A 21,905-nucleotide genomic window follows, 5' to 3' on the forward strand; every position below is an offset into this window, starting at 1 on the left:
GACATGCTGAGGCATTTGCAGGCTCCGCCCCTTCACTGGCCACGCCCAGACCATCCCTTTTCACGGGCTCACCTGGTGACCAAGTGAAAGGATCTTCCTCTTGTTTGATTGGCAGTTGCTCATCTGTCATTTTTTGTTGAGGGACCCCTGCAAAGACAAGATAAATGATTAAACATTTCCCAATTAAAATGACTGAATTTCTTGTTCAAAGAAATGAAACCAAACAGAAGAGGGCGCCATACATTCATTTCGTCACTGTTACGGCTGTCAGCCTGGGTATACATTCTGTTGTGGGTTGTATTGGTTTTGTTTTGCAGTTGCCCTGAACTTTGGCCCTACACCTGCCCAGGCCAACACAGCTGTGACAACTTCCCACTCATCCCTCCTGCAATCACGGTCCACATCCTGCCCTTACCTAAACCCTCCTATTTTGCAGTTCCGGGTTGACTGTCTGGCATGCAGGTGCTAAGGCAGTGGATACCTTACTTGCTTTAGAAGACACCCTTACAAGTAAGATACCCCAAGTAAGTTTTGTTTGCCCCAGCTTCACCCTATTTGTGAGTACTATATTCATTGTTATATAGGGTATTTATGTTTTGATAAAGTTAAATATTTTTGGCTGCATGGGGGACTTTAAATAAGTTTAGACAACTGCTCATGGTCCAATGAAAATTTCGATCAAATAATTCGCCTGCGATACGATCAAAATTTCGCGATGCGACCAAGCCAGGCGGCAATGACATGAGAGGCTGTTTATCATTGTAGCGCACTGTCTTTTTTGGCCGCATCTCTTTTGTGTCGAACATATCAACGAGCACTGAACAATTCATTCAGACGAGTTTCCTCCTACACATCAACCAGGAAACGCACAACACGCATGCGCGGGCAGAAAGAGGGCTTTCTGGGTAATGAAATATACTTGTGCACACAACACCGATAGGCAATGACACCCACCATAAAACTTCATTACCCACAATCAATACCTGGGTAGGTGTTGGGTCTGAAGTTACAGATCCCCATACTTACCAACCGTGCACAAAGGAAAAACGAGGCATGAGACTGTGTTATATTTTAAAGCAACCGCGCGGCTGGGGAAGGTTGGAGGCGCGAGTCCATTATGGACACGCACTCGGCTCTGCGGACCTTCTCTTCCTCTCAAGTCCCAAGTCGCGCTTTTATTAAGTTTCAGCAATGATGTCATGGAAACGGTACAACAGTCACTGAGACATGTTAAAGACATCATTATGATTGACAGGTTGTTCTTTGTTATAGGGAATTTGGATGTCACGAATCCTTGCATATAATCTCTCAATACGTGTCACGGTTAAATGTCATAGGGACCTTCAATCAATATTACAATCATCAGTGTCACCACCATCATAGGTGTCACTAAGTGTCACTGTTTGGCTGCGGTTTTGTCATAGAGCCAATAGGAAATATGTATGTCCTTTGAAATGCACTTATTAATGTTTTACGCAACTTTACATTCCCTCCTGTAGTGGATTTAAAAGGACATCAGACAAACAATTAAGCCTTCTCAGTATTACATCACTAGTAGATTTACAACATTAGAACCATTCTCAGGAATTGGTGAGAACCTCTTGGACTGAGAATGGAACTGAAATTGAAGTTAGGGAAGTAGCAATGTTCTCCAACTATGGCACACATACCTCCATCTTTTGCTGTTATCAAATCTAGGACCATCCGGTCTTGCAACTCCATTTCTCTAAGGGCTCTTGATTCATCTGCTATACCTTGTAGGGCTTTGACAGTTTAGTTAATGAACACTCATGTAACACTTCAATGTCCAAGTTGGGAAATTAGTGACAATGATTTTCTGGGCGAGTGGACCACAACTTATGGTCACCAGGCACTGCCCCAAATTGTATCACGTGGTTTGACTTGCACCGACTTTGATCTTATATATCTTATCACCATTTGCATCTAACACTTCAACTTCTTCTACAGTGAAAGGCTGTGAACAATATTTGCTAAACATAGTAACCGTCACTTCCAGCACAATCTTTGCCTTAGTCACGTCTGTGGCTGTGCACTCAACAAAGACATTTTTTTGTCACCAGAGTAATTTTTGAGTGATCTCCATTGATGATGGGAGGCATTGACAGAACAACACCATTGCTATCATAAATAACAGGCTACAAAGGCTTGTCTTCAATAATATGGAGGAAATGTTTCAGGTGGCCGTCAGTCTTGTACAGGCTCATGAGTTGGGTGGCTGTGTATTCTTTGAGCTGGTTTAGGGGCTTGAAGAGGATGTTTCCTGGTGGTTTAACTGTATACGTGAAAGGACCTGAGATGGTGTCTAGGTCATGAGTCCCTATCGCCACCAGACTCCTCTTTCTGCAGATGTTTTGAAGCAGTTTGTCCTGGAACTCGATGAAGCTATCGTAGCGTTCCTGCGTGTATGTGATGCTCTTACATCTGACGCTCCCGCTGTCTTTACATCACCTTGCTCACGGCTGATTATCTCCTTCCCAGAGGTAACTTCTTCTAGCTCCAGTCGTTCAGCCACACTCAGGCTGCCACTGATAGATAGTACAGTCAGTGATTGGCAGCGGATTTCATTTTGGCTTCTGTGTGATGGTGTAAAAACTATGAGAGGTCAAGGTTAGGTGAAAGGTGCTCGTGGCAGGTGAGTAGACGTCAGATGATTTTTTCCGCGGACAAGGGTTTTGGAACCGTCCGACTTCCAGTCTACTTAGAGTCACCGATGTCTTGAACTACTTTGACTTGGGATTGGTGAATCCACGCCGACCTCTCAGCAATCTATTACTGCGGTGGGGGTGGTGAGTTGGACCACGAAGGGGCCTTCCCAACATGGCGTGGACCAGGATTTCCTTTTTGTGACTCAAATCAGGATCTGGTCACCAGACTTCACCACCTCCTGCAGTGTAGACACAAGGATCACGGCAGCTTACATGTTCTTTGGACAAGTTTATCGGTTTCTTGGTTTTATCGTACCATTTGTTCGCTCCTCAAGTCCCATGCTCTTTTGGACTTTGCACTTGTTGCACTTGTTGTTGTTGTTGTTGTTGTTATTAGGCCACCCAGGCGTCTAAGGGTTACCCTCAGCTGCGCTAGAGTTGGCCCTGGAACGCGGATTAGTTCATCCTGGGGGTAGCCGTTGGTGGTATTTGTTACATTCGAAGGCGGCGACGGGCGGCCGCTCAGGAGACAGCTCGCGAAGGTTCCAACTGTGTTTGGGCTTGAGGTTATCTTGCACATTGTCTGTAACAAATTAAAACAGTTCCTACAAAAAAATTAAAGTAGGTACTTAGACCTCTGGGACATGGAACACATGCTCTGCCATGTACATCCTCCCTCCTGTTGAGACATGGCTTCTTCCATGGCTCACTTTTGGAATAAATTCTTTGGTAGGCACGGTAGGCCTTTAGCTGTAAATAGGCCGTCTGTAGATTGTTCTGCTTCTTCATGTATCCATGCATCTTTTCTTTCTGTGGTGCATGTTTTCAAATCAATTAACAGTTTTTTGATCTACTCAGTTTTTGTTGTTGTGTATGCTGTATGGTAAGTGTTGTCTGGTGCTGCCCTAGCTGCTGTATTCTGTCGTTGTCTTCACCGTGTGCTTAACATTTGCTTAACATTTGCTTACCGCTATGTGGTTGGGCTTAAAACCCCAATGAACAAAATCACAACAATCTTACTTATTTTCTAACTATAGTTTGTAAAAGTTTAAAATCCTTATCAGTCCAAATTAAATATGCTAGCTGGTATTCTATTTTGATCCCTGCTTCCTTGTTAAGATCAAAAATTATTTTTGTTGTTTCCTTTCCTGCAATTTCACAAATTAACTCATCATACCAAAAATGGAAAAAATACAAAAAGCAAATCAGGCTGCTCTCTCCTCAGGAAAACAGCTTTTCCGTTCTCTGCAACAGTTACATTCAAATCAAGTAGTATCCCGAAACAAATGCACACATGTATACTTCTGAGTAGAATTGAACCCACTAAATTGTAACCACCCCTTGTTTGTTAGGGTTAATAATTTTAGCTTAATTGAGTAATTTAGAGCAATTAAAACTCATTAATTATAAAATGCATACTAATCAAGTCCAAATGCATGCAATAATGTGTAGCGTGAGGCCTATTATACTCAGTCGTGTTGCATATTGAAATTGAAAATATCCCAATTTAGTAGTCCTTTTATCAAATGTCACATTCCATTGTCTTTGAAGTTTGCCCATCATCTCCTGTAAAACTTTCTCAAATCAATATTTTTCAATAGTCAGGGATAAAATTAAAATCCAGTTAAATTTCTACCCATTTTCTTTCTAATCGTTCACATTAACTATCTGTAAGAAGGTTTGGTCTCAATTGAAACGCTTTCGCTCTTTTTATGGAGACAATAAAATCAATATCAAAAGTTCCTAATGGCTTACGGTATTTCTCTCGGAGCAATAATCTTTGCGATCCACATTGGAGTGCTTGCCACTACGTCTGATCACGTCGAAAAGTTTCTTACTTATCTCCTCAAACGTTTCCACTGAGAGAACCTCCTTACAGTGTAAAGGTTTTCATGTCTGCTGGTTGGTCAGCAAAACTTGGTACAGATGTTCTCATTTGGGTTGCTCGTGCGTCTTTTCCATGTTTCCTGTTGAGAAGCACAGTCTCCATCTGCTAACTCAAAATTAGTGCGTTGCTTTAAAGTTTTTTTTTAATTTTTTTTTATATATTTTAATGCAGATAGCCAGATTACTCATCATGCAGCTCATGCAGCTCCAATCGTGTAGTGAATGATGGCGGTTTGTCTATAGTCTACTAAATAAGATTTCCATATTTTGTCGTCCGGGAGACCTCGTCCTGTGGGCGCAATGATTTCATAATGAAATATGGAACCTTTAATCAATCCCGTCAATTAGTCAGTTAACACACTATTACTGTAAATCAACGGTACTTTGGAATTTCATATGATGCACTGTTTTTGGTTTTTCATTTCAGTGCCAAAATTTCGCATTGCAGATTTGTTCCTCCAAGTCAATGCATTATCAGCAAAAAAATTCTGTGGACTTAACAATTTTCCATAATTTTTCATCACCATCCAAAAAGGCTTCTTGGCGATTTCAGAAATTGATTCCCAAATTTCTAAATCCTTTTCCACCTTGATATCTAACTGATTGATTATATCTTGGTGGTTTTCCAATCAAAAACACAAAAAGACAAACAATTATTTATGCTCACAGACATCAGTGGTCTGTAATTTGTTATCACTAGTGGAGAGCACCGCCCCCAGTGTGGGCGGGGCTTCTTGGCAACTAACCACCTTTTGCTGTCCTATCAGCACTAATTATCCGCAAAAGAAATAGATTAAAGGCATTAGGTTATCAACAATTGTTTGATACTTATGCAATCCGTTGTATTCTAATAGTCATTAATATGACTCGCGCTAAAGCATCTTGGATCTGTTCAGGGCAAACTTCATCCATGATAAATCATGCTTATCCTAAATGAATTTGTAATTTACCCTCTATGCATTGTCTTTATGCTTGATATCCTTAATATTGTTGATTTCCTCTGCTTCTAAATCCTTATCTCTTAAATACTTGGTATATTATTATAATAACTTGTATATAATTACATCTTATTTATCCGTCTAAGTTTATCTTTCGCCGTTTAACGTCCTATTTTGCGCGGCAATCATCAAGATTTATGAACGTTTCACAGCGTTCTTGTATATATGTATGTATATATTTATATTTATATCTATTCATATGAAGATTACTTGCATGCTTTTCTCAGTGACTGGCCCAGTTTTTCTACTCTTTTTTTCTCTGTTTTCTATTTTCTACTCCGGAGCGGGCGGCGGCTACGCCTTTCCCTTCACTCACACACAGAGACGCACGCACACACACGCAGACACGCACACACGCGCGTACACTCTCACTATACTACTCTTAATTTTGGTGCACCGTTTTCTATTGAAATGTTTTACGTTTTATGAAATATTAATTATTTTGAACACAGCTATTTTTATGAGCGGAGTGGGGAGGTACAAATTGTTACGTATTTGCGGCGACGTTTAATTTCCTCTGACCGACGACACCCGATAACGCCACTTTTGTTTAACAGGTTAGAAAAAACGAGTTAAATAAGTGTTACGGATCTCTTCGAATACTACAGTGATCCCTTTGATGTCCGGCCTATGTGTACCATGGGTTTTTTTCTTCACGGGCCCAGCCCTAGCGCTTCTCTTTACTCCCCACGTCCTCTAGAACGTTCCTCTTGATTATGTTTCAAAACACTGCCTCTCTTATGTTACTCATTTGGTGTTTATGTTTCAAAACCCTACCTCTTTTATGTTACTCATTTGGTGTTTATGTTTCAAAACCCTACCTCTTTTATGTTCCTTGTGAACTTCTGTAAATCGTGATAAGCGTATTAATTAAACAGCAAATACCTGTTAGTCCTTGGTGCCGGTCTGGTTCGCGGGACCCGGTCTCCGGGCGGACGGCTGGGGCCGGAGGGGGAGACCCATCTCGCAATGGGCGACGCTGTCGACAGATTCTCGGTGTCCTCAGTCCGGCGGCGGTCGTCAGCCCAGATACAGGTCGGGTTTTCGGCACCAGTTAAATGTTGGGTCTGAAGTTACAGATCCCCATACTTACCAACCGTGCACAAAGGAAAAACGAGGCATGAGACTGTGTAATATTTTAAAGCAACCGCGCGGCTGGGGAAGGTTGGAGGCGCGAGTCCATTATGGACACGCACTCGGCTCTGCGGACCTTCTCTTCCTCTCAAGTCCCAAGTCGCGCTTTTATTAAGTTTCAGCAATGATGTCATGGAAACGGTACAACAGTCACTGAGACATGTTAAAGACATCATTATGATTATTGACAGGTTGTTCTTTGTTATAGGGAATTTGGATGTCACGAATCCTTGCATATAATCTCTCAATACGTGTCACGGTTAAATGTCATAGGGACCTTCAATCAATATTACAATCATCAGTGTCACCACCATCATAGGTGTCACTAAGTGTCACTGTTTGGCTGCGGTTTTGTCATAGGGCCAAAAGGAAATATGTATGTCCTTTGAAATGCACTTATTAATGTTTTACGCAACTTTACAGTAGGCTGTTGCATTTCCTGTTTTTCCCTAGCCTGTTACCTCCCATTGGCGGAGCGATCGCTAATTCAAGACCACTTCTCGTTGCCAAGTGGTCGTGTGTTATCCTATTGTGAGGACATCTGTGTACATCATTTTCGGAATATTTTGAAGGGAATACAATAGCAAACAACCCATCGATAGCGGACGTGAGGGTGGAGGCGTGGCAGTTTTGTGTAAAATTACATTAAACGTATGTTTGAATGTGTCTGTATATATTAATCCAAGTTAATATAAATATGTTTGTTCGGTTAAGAGTGCGTTGTCGTGGAAATCATATATTGTCGTAATATTTTAATTTTATTCTCATTATTTACTACTGTAGTATTCTTGTTAAGAGCAACATGAATTTAAAATTGTTCATAGGTGCATTTTTCAAAGTAAGGGACTATTGGTCAGAAAAGTTTCTTCACTGGTGATGGTAGGCCATTAAACTTTGCCCAAATCTTTTTTTGAGCAGGCTGTTGTATGCTTTCGATTTTAATTTAGATACAATGCTCCCACCAAAAGAGAGGCATGAAAAAATCATTTTCTTTTATTCTATTAATTTGGGGATTAGTGACTTAGAAATGAAGGCATACCTCTATTTGCGAATTACTAAGTACGAAAATTTCAGGTTATATTTTTTTATATGCAAATGAGTAACTTGAGATATGAGAAAGATCCAAGTTGCAAAATTCCCCAAAAAGTAAATGCATTTCATTACCTGTTAATTTTTTTTGAAAATATTGTCGCGGGTGCATTGATTCTCACTTTAGAACATCACTATTCTCTACTGGGATCTCATTGGCTGTTTTACAACAACCACTTACATACCTGTCCACCTCGGTTAAATGCTCCCCTTATCAATGATTGCAATTGCCTTTATTAAGTGTTGTCATTCAAACATGTAGCCACAAATGGAGGGGGTAGCAGGAATTTCTCTTGAACGCCTCTGGGGGCGATCGTGCTTTGCGTCATCAAGAAAATAAAGATATTGTTTGTGATCAGGTTATAATAAAAGGAAGGCTACTGTTTTCCGCTGTTGTTTTGTATTAACACGCGTCGAGACTCATTCTTTCCCTCCGAGAGTGGTTACATTTAAATAAAAATAGAATTTATTACAACTTTCTTCGAATGGTGCTCGTGCAAATTCATGAAAGCTGTGCTAAAATAGTGTCATGTCAATAGAATACCTTGAAAGGAATACTTGATAGGTCTGTAAAACAGATTAGGGATTAAGTTAATTAACGGACCGCAGAATGGGGAGAGTTTGAACAGCGTGATCGCTCAGTCTTTTGTCCTTGCAACTCTCTCTGAATGACCAATGAGTTAAATGCAGGAAAAACTGACAGTTGTCAGCAAGACTTTGGACAGATATGTTTCAGTAATTTGCGGGGCAAAGATTGATTGATCAGTGTTGGACAGTTGAGTGTTTGTGCTGACATGTCAACTCAATAACAAGACTAAAATTGATTATTCAGTCAGACAGTTTAGTGTTTATGTTGACATGTCAGCCAATCACATGGATGACTACGATGCTGCTTGCTACTGCCACAATGTAATTTCCCGAATACGGGACGAATAAAGTTATCCAATCCAATCCAATCCAATACATACAAAGACTAATGCAATATGAACACGCAATTGCAAAGAGACTTTGTCTTATCTTACATACTGTATGGAAATAATAAAGTGAACCCACCTTCTCGTCTATGAAGAAAAACTTTCGCCTGGTTTACTTTGCAAAGAGTCGAGTGCTGGTGTGGTGAAGGCTCCTGTTTGACATCAAAAAAATCCTCCTGGAACTCGACGGCTTTGATAGCTGCTAGCTAGGCTGAGCTAAGGCCTAAACAAGCTCTTCAACGACGTGTTCCTTTGATAGCTGCTAGCTAAGCTAAGTTAAAGCATAAACAAGCTATTCGACGACTTGCTGCTTTGATAGTTTCTAGCTAAGCAAAAGCATAAACAAGCACTTCGAAATGTGCTAACTTGGTTAAACCCACTTCCAACAGGTCCTTCGACTTATTTCTTTGCTAGCTGCTAGCTAAACTGAGATAAAGCATAAACCAAATCTTGGAGGACTTGTTCCTTTGATAGCAGCTAGCTCAGCTAAACTAAAGCAGAGACAAGCACTTCGACGAATTGTTTCTGTGATAGCGGCTAGCTATGCTAAGCTAAAGCAGGTTTTGCTGATAAATAGTGATGGAACGAGCGACGCTGGTCCATTAGCACTGCGCCGATAGCTCAAAAGAGAAAGCCCGTATTGGGGCGTGAATAGAAAGAACCACGTGACCGATACTGGAAATGTATCGTATGGCCATTAAAAGGCAGTACTACATGACTCTTAAGATCACTCGTCCCCTGATTCCATGACAAAAACGCGTGACCGTGTTTTTCTAAGACTGGGCGAGAGAAAAATGAATTTGGTGGTGGGAGACTGGATCTATACGTACATGGAATCGGGAGACTATAGTGTGTGACTCCAATATATATTTCACGTTTGCAGCTTATAAGGGCATTCATTTAATAATCGGGATTCGTAAAATCTTTGAAATCCTTGAAAATACTTGAACTTTACATGTACCGTTTTCAAGGTTTAAAAATGTTAGAATTTTGCATATAGTGCTTGAAAGAATTTGGCACACAATATTCCCCAGCACCCTGTATGGAAATATGAATTTGAATGACCCCTCTTTGTAGCATAGATTACAAGATAAGAATGATTACAAAATGGTCTTGGAGCTAGCGTATCCTATTCTAGTCGCTAGCGTACTAATCTTATGCTAGACGCTAGCATGTTTTTTTTTTTTGGTGAATGATTTTGGGGACACAAGACTGCAAGTAAAGAAATAAGATTTAATCTTTGTGTTTCAGATGTCAGTCAAATGCATCAAACTGAGCGCCAAGAGTCAGCTCCCATGAAAGATGAAGACAATTAACAATTCAAACGCATTAAAGTGCAACAAATGAAGCATTTCATTACTGTTGGGAAACTCCACATTGAGGAGCAACATCATCCACTCTATATGTTAAAGAGTGAATGGACGTCCCTATGGGGGCTGTTGAGCCCTTGAGTAGCGAATATGAAGGTCCAAGCTACGATGCCTGTTGGGGCTACTGGCCAACACTTAAACTTCTAACGCAGGAGTACACACTGAGGCAGATAGAATGAAATCTAAGGCCATGTCTGCAGAGGCGGGGGATCCAACAATTCAGATGCTGGAGAGTGTGACGACTCTCCAGGCTCCTCAAAGCTACATCCCGCCGAAAAGCTGCTTCAACTGTGTTTTTAATAGAGATAAGACAAGTCATAAAAATGGGAGGAAGTGGAGTACAATAGGTGTAAATAAAATTCTATTCTAGTAACTTTAATACATCAGAGTGCAAAAGGGTGCAAGATTAAATATAAGAATGCAATTCATATTCCACATTTCTCCCCTGAAGTAACTGTGAAATATATTTGTATTCTTATATTTAGTCTTGCACCCTTTTCACTATGATGTATTAAAAGTTACTAGAATAGAATTTTACTTACACCTATTGGTTAAAATGTGCACTACACCTTTTGCACTCCACCTCCTTCATTTGTATTAACGCCTCCCATTTTTATGACTTGTCTTATCTCTAATAAAACCACCATTGAAGCAGCTTTTCGGCGGGAAACAGCCTTGAGGAGCTTGGAGAGTAGTCACACTCTCGGGCCTCTGATTTGTTCACTCCCCCGCCTCTGCAGACGCGGCCTTTAACTTTCATTCCATCCGCCTCAGTGTGTGTTCCTGTGTTCGAGTTTATTTAAGTGTTGGCTGGTAGCCCCAACATTCTGGTGCCGAAACCCGGGAGGTTTGGCATCCTGATTTTGGATCGCGAAAAATTAATCCAAAAATCTGACGTCAGCTGTCTCCCCATTGAGGAGAAGGGTGATCCTGGATTGCCAGACAAAAGACATCTCAAGTTACCTCGCATCAAGGAAGAGCAGAGGGAGATAAGAATTTAGAGGCAGAGGAGACAGAAATGGCATTCATCCAATTATTAATTATATCAAACGAGAAGAAAACAATGCAGAAATGGCATTGATCCAAATTATTAGGTAAAGTTTAGATAAAAGTTTAGATAAAATAATTAATTTAGGAAAGGCATGATTTCTCTGGGATTATGTGAGCATCATAGATCATTCAGTGCACGGAATGATGTGTCTCGCTCGCCCATCAACAGATGAGATATGCTTTAGCGCAAGTCATATTAATGACTATTAGAATATAACGGATTGCATAGGCATCAAACAATTGATGGCAACCAAATGCCGTTAACCTAGTTCTTTTGAGAACGATTAGTGCTGATAGGACAGCTAAAGGTGGTTAGCTGCCAACCTCTCCACTAGAGAAAAAAATTGCTGACCACTGATGTCTAATTATGAATGCGTGTGAGCGTGAATGGTTGTTTGTCTTTTTGTGTTTTTGATTGACCATCCACCAAGATATAATTGATCCGTTAGATATCAAGGTGGAAAAGGATTTAGCAAATTGGAATCAATTTCTGAAACCGCCAATAAGCCCTTTTCAGGGATGGCAACGAAGGATTGGAAATTTGAAATCAATTTCTGAAATCGCCAATAAGCCTTTTTGGATGGCGATGAAAAATCAAGGAAAATTGTTTAGTCCAAAGAAATTTTTGATGATAACGCATTGAATTGGAGGAACAAATCTGCAATGTGAAATTTTGGAGCACTGAAATGAAAAAAACAAAAACAGTGCATCATATGAAATTCCAAAGTACCATTGATTTATAGTGATAATGACATTCAAATTGTGTTAACAGATTAATTGACAGGATTGACGAAAGGTTCCATATTTCGTTATGAAATCATTGCGCCCACAAACGAGGTCAACCGGACAACAAAATTTGGAAATCTTATTTAGTAGACTATAGACAAAACGCCATCATTCACTACACGGTTGGAGCTGAATGATGAGTCTAATCTGGCTATCTGCATTAAAGAAAAACTTTAAAGAAACGCATTAAATTTTGAGTTAGCAGAAGGAGACTGTGCTTTTCAACAGGAAACATGGAGAAGACGCACGAGCAACCCAAGATGAGAACGTCCGTATCAAGTATTGCTGACCAACCAGCAGACACCCAAATAGCTGAAAAGGAGGATGCAGATCCACCTTTAACTGTAAGAAGGTTCTCTCATTGGAAACGTTTGAGGAGACAAGTAAGATAAACTTTTTGACGCGATCAGACGTAGTGGCAAGCACTCCAATATGGATTGGAAAGATTATTGCTCCGGGAGCAATGCCGTAAGCCAGTAAGGCCATACTTTTGATATTGGTTTTATTGTCTCCATAAAAACAGCGAAAGCGTTTCAATTGAGACCAAACCTTCTTACAGATAGTTAATGTGAACAATTAGAAAGAAAATGGAAAGAAATGGAACTGGATTTTAATTTTATGCCTGACTATTGAAAAATATTGATTAAGAAATTTTTATAGGAGATAATTGGCAAACTTCAAAGATTATAAATGTGTGCATTTGTTTCTGAATACTAGTTGATTTGAATGTAACTGTTGCAGAGAACGGAAAAGCTGTTTTCCTGAGGAGAGAGCAGCCTGATTTGCTTTTTCTATTTTTCCTATTTTTGGTATGATTAGTTAATTTGTGAAATTTCAGGAAAGGAAAAAACAAATATACTTATTGATCTTAACAAGGAAGTAGTGATCAAAATAGACAACATATACAACATTTTTGGAGGCACCGCTGGGATTGCTGCTTAAAAGACCAGTATTCACAACCTGACTACTGAATGCTGAGCCAGCAAAACCAACCACATCCAGGAACAAGACAGTGAGGAGAGACGTTGCGGTGAAAAGGAACGTGAAGTTGGCAGAGTACTCGTCATCTGAGGCCAGTAGAGATCATCAGAGAGACGGTAAAAACGTGCCAGTTCAGTGTTCACTTTTGCATCATAAACCAAACTCCTACAGTGTTGAGAAAATGGAAATGGAATGGAAGCAGTTATACTTGGAGGTAGCAGAAATGTTGTACAAGCTAACAGTTAATGACCTGTTAGAAATATGTGATTTCCTTAACATAGGGAGTCCGAAACGCATATCACAATTCAAATTAATGTGTCACATCAATAACCACCTGGAAAGGAGCGAACTCAAAGACGAGGACCAAGGTATGTCTGGGTTGTTAGAATTAAAAGAGGGGATAAGGATGTTGTATGAAGACAGAAGACTGGGGTGGCAGAGACTTTTTGGGGCAAAGCAGGCAATAAATAGTGAACACTTGGCCTCTCTTGAGCGCGAAAAAATTCTCAAGAGGGACCTTGAAGCCATGAAACAAGAACAAGCTAGGCATAATGGAGAGAGCGATAAGCAAAGAAGAGATTTGTTGGAGCAGCTCTCTGCGAGGAATGAAGCTATAGATAATCTGCGGTGCGAAAATGCAGAGCTGAAGAACCATCTTGACAAAACAGTTGGCTGTTTAGCAAAGGCAGCAGCAGATGTGGAGGCAAAAGAATTGAAACTTTTATCTTATGAAGAGGAAATAGCCCAACAGAAAAAACTCTTGGCGCTAGAACACTTGCATACTGATGAAATCGTTCAATCTAAAGATCACATCATCAAAAGACTGAAAGAGGACATATCGCAACAGAGAGAAGCCTTTCAGAAAAAGATTGACCATCTTGAACTTCAGTTTGAACAAGCTGAGCAGCAGAAAACTGATGAGATTAGCGTACTGCAAGAAGAGAAAATGGCTCTGGAGAAACAGGTGGACATGTTTGTTGTGGAGAAGGAGAAACTTTTTCAGACCAAGCAAGCAACAGAAAGAGAGATTATGGCATCTCTCCAGAGGGAGGAAGTACTGAAAGAGGAGCTTGAATTATTGAAGCTGCAAAAAGTTACATTCTTGAAAGAAAGGGAACAAGAACAGGCGAATGAGAGGTTAAAGATAAAATCAACAAGAGCTTTGACCCAATATGGTAGAGATACTGACAAGTCTCCCCTTGAATGTCAAAAATCTAGTGAATTAACTCCTACTCAACAGACCAAGACGAGTAGATTCCCAGAGGTCAAACCAAAACCAGACATTCGGACATCAAGAAACGTACAAGCTAAACCTCTGAACGCAAAAGAAATGAGCTCCTCTTCAAATCTTGAATCCGCTGGCAACAGGACAAATGAAACTGAACCAGAACCGACGGAGATACAGAAATCGAATTGGAAGGAGCCTTCGAATAAACTTGTGCATGTTTACAACTGTACCCGTTGTGATGTGACATGTTACTCACCATTTTATCTACTGTTCGGGAGGTCGCCGAGGCTTCCAGTGGACATGCTCTTTGGACTGTGCAACAGGTCCGATACAGATGGACAGCAGGACTATGTGGAGAAATGGAGACGAGGGATGGAGGAGGCGTACACCATTGCCACCGAGAACGCACGGAAAGCGGCAGAAAAAGGTAAAAAGCACTATGACACTAAAGTAAGGAGTTCTGTGCTACAACCAGGAGAACGCGTCCTGATAAAAAACCTGACACCAAGAGGAGGACCTGGGAAACTCCGTGACTTCTGGGAAGATACAGTTCACACGGTGGTGAAGCGAATGGGATCTGACCTACCAATTTATGAAGTTAGGCCAGAAAGAGGTAAAGATCGTTCCAGAATTCTGCACAGAAATCTACTAATGTCTTGTGACCATTTGCCCGTTGAGATAACACTAGAAGAAGGGAAAATTGGCACGAGGACGCCGAGAAAGAAACAGCAGCCGGCATCTCATCAGGAGTCAGACAAAGAAAGCGATGACGAAGATGACTTCCACTATGAGCTACGCCAGCTAAATGAGAGAAGTACCAAAGAAATGGAGCCGGAGCACAGGCCACTGCCTGTGGACCAGACACACGAAGTGAGGGGCCCTGCTTCCGGACCAGTACAAGTAGAAGAGGACCATCAGCTGGAGGACCTGCCTGGTGAGGGAGCAAACCCTCCTCTTGAAGGTCCTAGTGATGAGCAGTTATCAGAGACTTCCCCGCCAACCGCCGTGACGGAACCTGAGACGCTGACTGACGAACGGCCGAGAAGGGAGAGACACCCACCACGACGCACGACCTATGACCATCTTGGTATCCCCTCCTGTTATAGTACACAGTCACCGCAGGAGCGGCTAAATGTTTACCCTGCACCAGGAGTGGCCCCTTGGTTAGTACACCTGCATCCATATTACCTGCAGCCACCTTTTTTGTTTGGACTCCAACAAGCTTGAACCTACAAGGACGACGTGCATGATGCGGGCATGGACTGTCATGGACTGTTATGGACTGTGATTACTGTGCCATCCTGTAAAACGTGGACCGTACGAGTTGTGGATTATATTTGAACTGTGGCCCGTGCCGCCTGGACTTTAATGAGCATCGGCTCACCAAAATGGAAATGTTTGGGAGCATATTAATGACGGGACGACATTTGTTTTTGTGGGGGAGAGTGTGACAGGGTGAAGTAGGTGATGTTATAAATGAGTGCAGGTGTTAAGTTTAAAAGGGACTCATGCCGCTTAGCATGCGTAGAACACGCAGCAATGACGTAATGGGCACGCGCAAGTCACGCAGCGATGACGTAATGGGCACGCGCAAGACACACAGCGATTACCTAATGGTCATAGACCTTGGTATAGTATAAAAACGGGCTATTCAGACATTTCTCTAAGTTGGTTTGAAATACAACAAAGGACCTGTCTGATTATTTCACCCGTCTTTTAAAGGTATGTTGCTTTGTTTTGAATATCGATTGAGTGTGAGATGTGCAAGAGGCAACAGTAGCATGTGAGAAAGAGCGTGATGCTTGGAGATGGTTGTTTATTTTTTTTTAATGTGTGTGCGTGAATGTGCGAGTCTCGGGTATTGTTTACAACAAGCTACCTTCGGCCGCTGGTTGTTAACTTTTTTTATGTGTGTGCGTGAATGTGCGAGTCTCGGGTGCATTGTTTACAGCAGGCTACTTTCGGCCGCCGTTATAACGGTAGAATAATAAGTATGCAAAATATGACGGCCGGAACAAAAGGTAACAAGTTTCTATACTCCAAATGTTGTCCAAATGTTTTTTTTCTCCCCAAGATGGCGCCGTCACGCGAAAGCCAGTGGCACTAGCTCTGTCCAGTCTTATTTGTTTTTCGTGTTTGACAGCCCCTCTATCTTCTTTTAAATGACATTGTGATATTTTTTAATAGTGTTCCCTCGGTTATCGCGGTTAATGGGGACCGGGACCACCCGCGATAAGTGAATTTCCACGAAGTAAGGATTCCCCTTCAAAAATGCTTAATTTGAATTTAATTCCAATTTTTTTTTATTAAAAAAAATGTTTACCCCCCAGTATACAGTACACCATATAGAATACGCGTAGAGTGAAATTCATGTTATAACAAAAAAAAATGTAAAATATGTTGCTTCAATTTAATATTTGTATTTATTTATTTTTTCCAAAAAAAATCCACGAAGCTCTGAGTCCGCGGTAGCTGAACCGCGAAGTAGCGGGGAACACTGTACATTCCTTTTTACTTTATACTTTTTACTTTAATGATGAGTTTGTTAATACTTTAGTACTTTTTTCTGTTCATGTTTCATATGTACTGTTGACGGATGCAGTTTTTTATATGGTTCGGGTAGTTAGCCCACCCCTGCATGCATAACGTAACCGCAGCCTCTTTTGGAGACCCGTAAAACGCCTTCTATATGGGAGGAAAAAAAGGAATTCATTGAGGGTGTGCCTTATAATGCAATGTGCCTTATAGTGCCAGAAAATATGGTATTTACATTTTTATATATGTTATATTTAGATATTAATACATTTGTCTTTTGACTTGCTTATAGCTCATCTCATCTAATTTTCCCAACCGCTTCATCCTCACTAGGGTTGCGGGGCGTGCTGGAGCCAATCCAGTTGCCAGAGGCGGGGTACACCCTGAATTGTTGCCCAACCAAACACAGGGCACAAGGAGACAAACAACCATTCATGCTCACACTCATACTTAAGGACAATTTAGTGTGTCCAATCAGCCTACCATGCATGTCTTTGGAATGTGGGAGGAAACCAGAGTACCCAAAGAAAACCCACGCAGGTCCGGGGAGAACATACAAACTCCACACAGGTGGACCGACCTGGATTCGAAACCATGAGCCCAGAGTGAGTGTGACACACTAACCATTCATTGTACACCCCGAATCCCCACCTATGTTAGTGATTTGATACTCACTGATTCGCAAGTGTGATATGGCATCGTAGCTAGCTGATGTGGGAGCTATGAGGTTGTCCGCTTGGGATTCTTCTGACCTGCTCCTACTACTCAAAGGCTCCGCCCATCCGCTGGCTTCCCTTGGACCTTTATATTCGCTACTCAAGGGCTCAATAGGGATGCCCATCCCCTCCTCTTTAAAATAAAGAGGGTCTTCCTCCACCTTTGCGAGGGGATGCGGCTGCTCCTCAATGCAGAGTTTCCCAACTGTAATAAAATACTCTTGTTCATTTTTAATGCGTTCAAATTCTTCATTGTCTTCATCTTTCATGGGAGCTTCTTGGAGCTTAGTTCGATGCACCTGACTAACATCTGAAACACAAAGATCAAATCATATTTCTTTATTTGCAGTCGTGTCCCCAAAATGATTCACCACTTTAGAAATATTTCTATTTTTAATGTAATCATTATCTTGTTATTCAGTACAAAGGGGAGTGCGGGCGGGGAGAAAGAGAGAGAGTGAGAGAGCAAGAGAGATGATAGGTGGCGAACACAGCTTTACGAAGGGTGGCAGGCAGCGCCGGGCAAGTTACGTGACTAATTGTGAATGGATTGTGGCCGCTTGGACTAACATGTCTGCTTGCACATGTATGCCTACCACCGCTTTTTTGTTTTTTTTAGAGCCGATGCCTATACCTGGAGCCTCCTCCTGTGTTAGAGACTTGATACTCACAGATTCGCAAGTGTGATGTAGCATCGTAGCTAGCTGATGGTGGAGCCATGAGGTTGTCTGCTTGGGAACTTTCTGTTGAACTGATGCCACTCAAAGGCTGCGCCTCACTTGGACCTTCATCTTTCCTACGCAAGGGCAGAACAGCCCACAGAGGGTCATCTATCCCCTCCTCTTTAACATATAGAGGGTCTTCCTCCACCTTTATGAGAGGACGCTGCTGCTCCTCAATGTGGAGTTTCCCCAACTGTAATAAAATACTCTTCTTGTTGCTCTTTAATGCGTTCGAATTCTTCATTGTCTTCATCTTTCATGGGAGCCGAATCCTGGTGCTCAGTTTGATGCACGTGACTGACATCCGAAACACAAGGAGTACATCTTATTTCTCTATTTGTAATCATGTGTCCCCAAAATGATCCACCACTTTAGAAATATTTATATTTTTGTTGTAATCATTATCTAGTTATTCAGTACATTGTGGAGTGCGGGAGGGGAGAGAGTGAGATAGAAAGAATGTCTTCTCTTGGTACTCGCCGACAGACGCTTCGCCGACAGACGCCAATGTCAACGCCTTTTCTTTGCAGAACTCTGCCGAGCCATAGTAATATTGTTTACCTGTAAATGTACCCAACGCGGGGGAAATGCAAAGTCCGCCCAGTGGTCGTAGAAATATTTTATACACAAAAGAGATGCAAAAAAAGACGGCACCATGGCCACCTGGCTTGGTTGGATCACAAAATGTTGATCGTATCTCGGGCGAATTATTCGAGCAAAATTTTCGTCATAAGACAAGAATCTCTTATGGCGAGGCGGTCGTATCACAAGATTCGACTGTATCTGAATCATATATTATATTTTGTCTATCAATACTTATTACATTATTCAAAATTGTCTGTTAGCTTCCTTTCATTGCTTTTCCCCCTGGTTGTACTGCTTCCAGATGTGTGTTTTCATATTGAAGCATTTGACCAATCACATTTCAGCCATTATTTGTTTCCAGGGTCAGAAATCTGCCTCAAAGCTTTCACAATCAGTTCTGCGGGCTCTGCTGCATTAAACAAGCGTCGATAAGACTGTTGATTTAACCAATCAGATTTCTAGTTGGCAACAATGCATTGTCGCAGGCGTAGGGATGTCATTAGCCATAGCTACCAAACTGTTTTTGGAGTGAGCTGCGCAAGCAAATATATTGTTGTGTTGATTTAAAGCAGGGGTGTCAAACATGCGGCCTGGATCTGGCCCGTCTGGTGGTTTGGTACGGCCCGGGGAAGAAAGCTGCATTGTATAAAAAATATATGATTTTTCTTTTAAAAGTGTAGTTCTTGGATTATCCGCTAGGGGCGCAGTGTTTTAGTACGTGCGGACAACATGAATTGACTTTTATTTATGTTCGTTCTTATGTTATTCTCTTGTTCATAATATATTGTTCATAATGTAAAAGGAAAATTCTTTTAATAAACATTTTGATAATTTACTCATTCTTTGCACTAACTATTAGTATTAGTGACTAATACAAAGGAAAAAAGTGGACATATTGTTAGTTCTATGTAATTTTGCAAAGAGTTTACTGGTCCGGCCCGCTTGATCTCAAATTAAGCTGTATTCGGCCCGCAGACCAAAGGGAGTTTGACACCCCTGATTTAAAGCCATTTTCAAGACGGACTATGCCAGAAATATAACAGGACAGGCTCGACTTTCAGCATTTGCTTTGATTGCGATATAAAAGGAGGAAGAAAGAAAGGAGGATGGATATTGTGTACAGTTAAAAATGATTTTTGGTGAGTAAAATATGGCTATATTCCTAAATAATATTTAAATTGTGGGCCAAGTTCTGATCTCTGAAAAGCTCCAGTGTTTGTACTTAAGCTCCAGTATTTGTATTTCATCAATAACTGCTGCTAGGAAGTGGATTTTACCCCATTTAAGTGCAATTTTTGCTGTTTCGTGTATTTTCTGAGGGAAATTATACTCAAGGCCCGGTTTTGATGTCCAAAAAGCTCCAGTATTTGTATATAACGAATACATGCTGTTTTTGGCGGAAGTTTACCCAATTTTTGGGCAATGGGGACGGGTGGTTTGGCTTACAAAAGGAAGGAATTGTGACTTTGTCACTGCATGTTGATAACGGCAAGGCAAAAGATCACACCGCTGGAGGATTTTTTTTAACTACCAGGAAGATCCCAGCCCGGTCCGTTTTAGTTGCCCCCCTTTAGTGTTTCTCTTTTTTGTTTTGTTTACATGATTATTTTTTTGAATCAGTCAATCGTATTGGATCAACTTCGAAACTTCTGTCCACTTGGGAATAAAATTTGTTATTAGAAGCCGCTGGCCTGGCTGTTTATTGCAGCAAACCCACACAGATAGCATTTTTCAGCACTATTGGAAATGAGGAAATTGAAACTAGTTAAAGTATAATAATAATAAAAATACCAGCAATAAATAGCACAGGTCTGAAATCACCCTGTATCTGTAAACATTGTAATATATTTTCAAGGCATGTCAAAAGTCAACTCACCTCGCATATTCGGGTTTAATGACTGCTTTTTAGGCGATACGTTGATGTTTCTTCTCTTTATGAGCAGCTAACTTAGACTAGGCTAAACTAAACAAGCTGCAAAGTGTCAACGTTGACCCAAACGACAGATTCTTGGCGTGCGCTAAAATTTCCACCAACTCGAAAACGCCAAGGTGAGATCACAGTGGCTCTTTTTATAATTTGAGGAAAGAAAAGCACAAGTTAAAGGCTTTCAATCCCCGATTGTAGCGGTTGTCGGATTGCGACCGCTCACTAACGCGCATGCGCGAACGACGTCATTTCCTCTGATGAAATAAGAGAAAATAAACGGTAAGGCATTGAAAGTCCACTCTTATCCAAGCAGTGCATCCATTACCCATACCGCTTTTCCTTACAGTGGTCGCGGAGGGTGCAGGATTCTATCCAAGCCAACGACGGGACAGCGGGTGGCGGGCACCCTAAATTAGTGGCCAGCCAATCGCAGTCTCAAGGAGGACAAACATTCATAATACTTTTGCCAACAGACAAAATTACAAAATACTGGAGATGCTCATTTTTTGAATAAAAATCTTTAAACAACTGTAATTCACAAAATTTTCAATTAGGTTTTGACATTAGGACAGATGTTCACTTCATCAACTGTATCTGAAATATCAAAGGCAATTTTAATTACATGATGTAGAACAATAAAATGTGAATGCATTTAGATAAATGATGGTACAGTATTGGATACAATAGGCCGCCGATGTCAGGAATTGCCACAGAAATTTTTATGTAGACTAGGTGTCACTGTGATGCCTCATCACCATCACGACCAATTGACTACGCTAACATTAAGTTCAGCACTCCGTTGGCAGTTTGTGTCTATTTTAAAGTTTATATACAGGGACTTCTTAAACATTAGAAGAGGCGGGAGCACAAACGCTCTCCCCCACGAGTAGTTGCGGGATAGACTGGCCAAATGGCTTAATAATTGTTTGTTCATGTCGCGCCATGTAGCCACACCGGCTTTGCAATTGTTTGTTAAGATTGTGGAATGTAAGATAGGCGCCTAGCTGGCTTTGCAAATGTTTGTTCGCATCGTGAAATGTAAGATAGGCTAACTAGCTGGCTTTGCAATTGTTTGCTTGTATTGTGCAATGTGGCCAACTCACTTAGTAATTGTTTGGTCGAATCGCACGATGTAAGATAGGCTGCAGCATTTTGTGTGAGCTATAAAAAATATTGTTTCTGTATACAACTTAGCCCTGCAAATGTCTAACCATAGCAGCGTAAAGTTTATTTTACATAAACTTTGTCCTATGTCGC

General features: G+C 41.1%; 1 protein-coding gene across 1 annotated transcript in view; it reads right to left on the reverse strand.

Moving 5' to 3' along the window:
* The window catches only part of LOC144213439 (uncharacterized), a 23,037-nt gene continuing 1,132 nt past the window's right edge, over window positions 1-21,905 (reverse strand). Inside the window, exons 2-4 of the mRNA XM_077741904.1 lie at window positions 17,374-17,724; window positions 6,437-6,618; window positions 1-147 (exon numbers count right to left, since the gene is read on the reverse strand). Of these exons, the coding sequence (XP_077598030.1) occupies window positions 6,572-6,618; window positions 17,374-17,724 (398 nt within the window). The 3' untranslated portion in view covers window positions 1-147; window positions 6,437-6,571. The remainder of the gene's footprint in view (window positions 148-6,436; window positions 6,619-17,373; window positions 17,725-21,905) is intronic.

Source organism: Stigmatopora nigra, chromosome 20 (genome assembly GCF_051989575.1).
Source record: "Stigmatopora nigra isolate UIUO_SnigA chromosome 20, RoL_Snig_1.1, whole genome shotgun sequence".
Taxonomy (NCBI): domain Eukaryota; kingdom Metazoa; phylum Chordata; class Actinopteri; order Syngnathiformes; family Syngnathidae; genus Stigmatopora; species Stigmatopora nigra.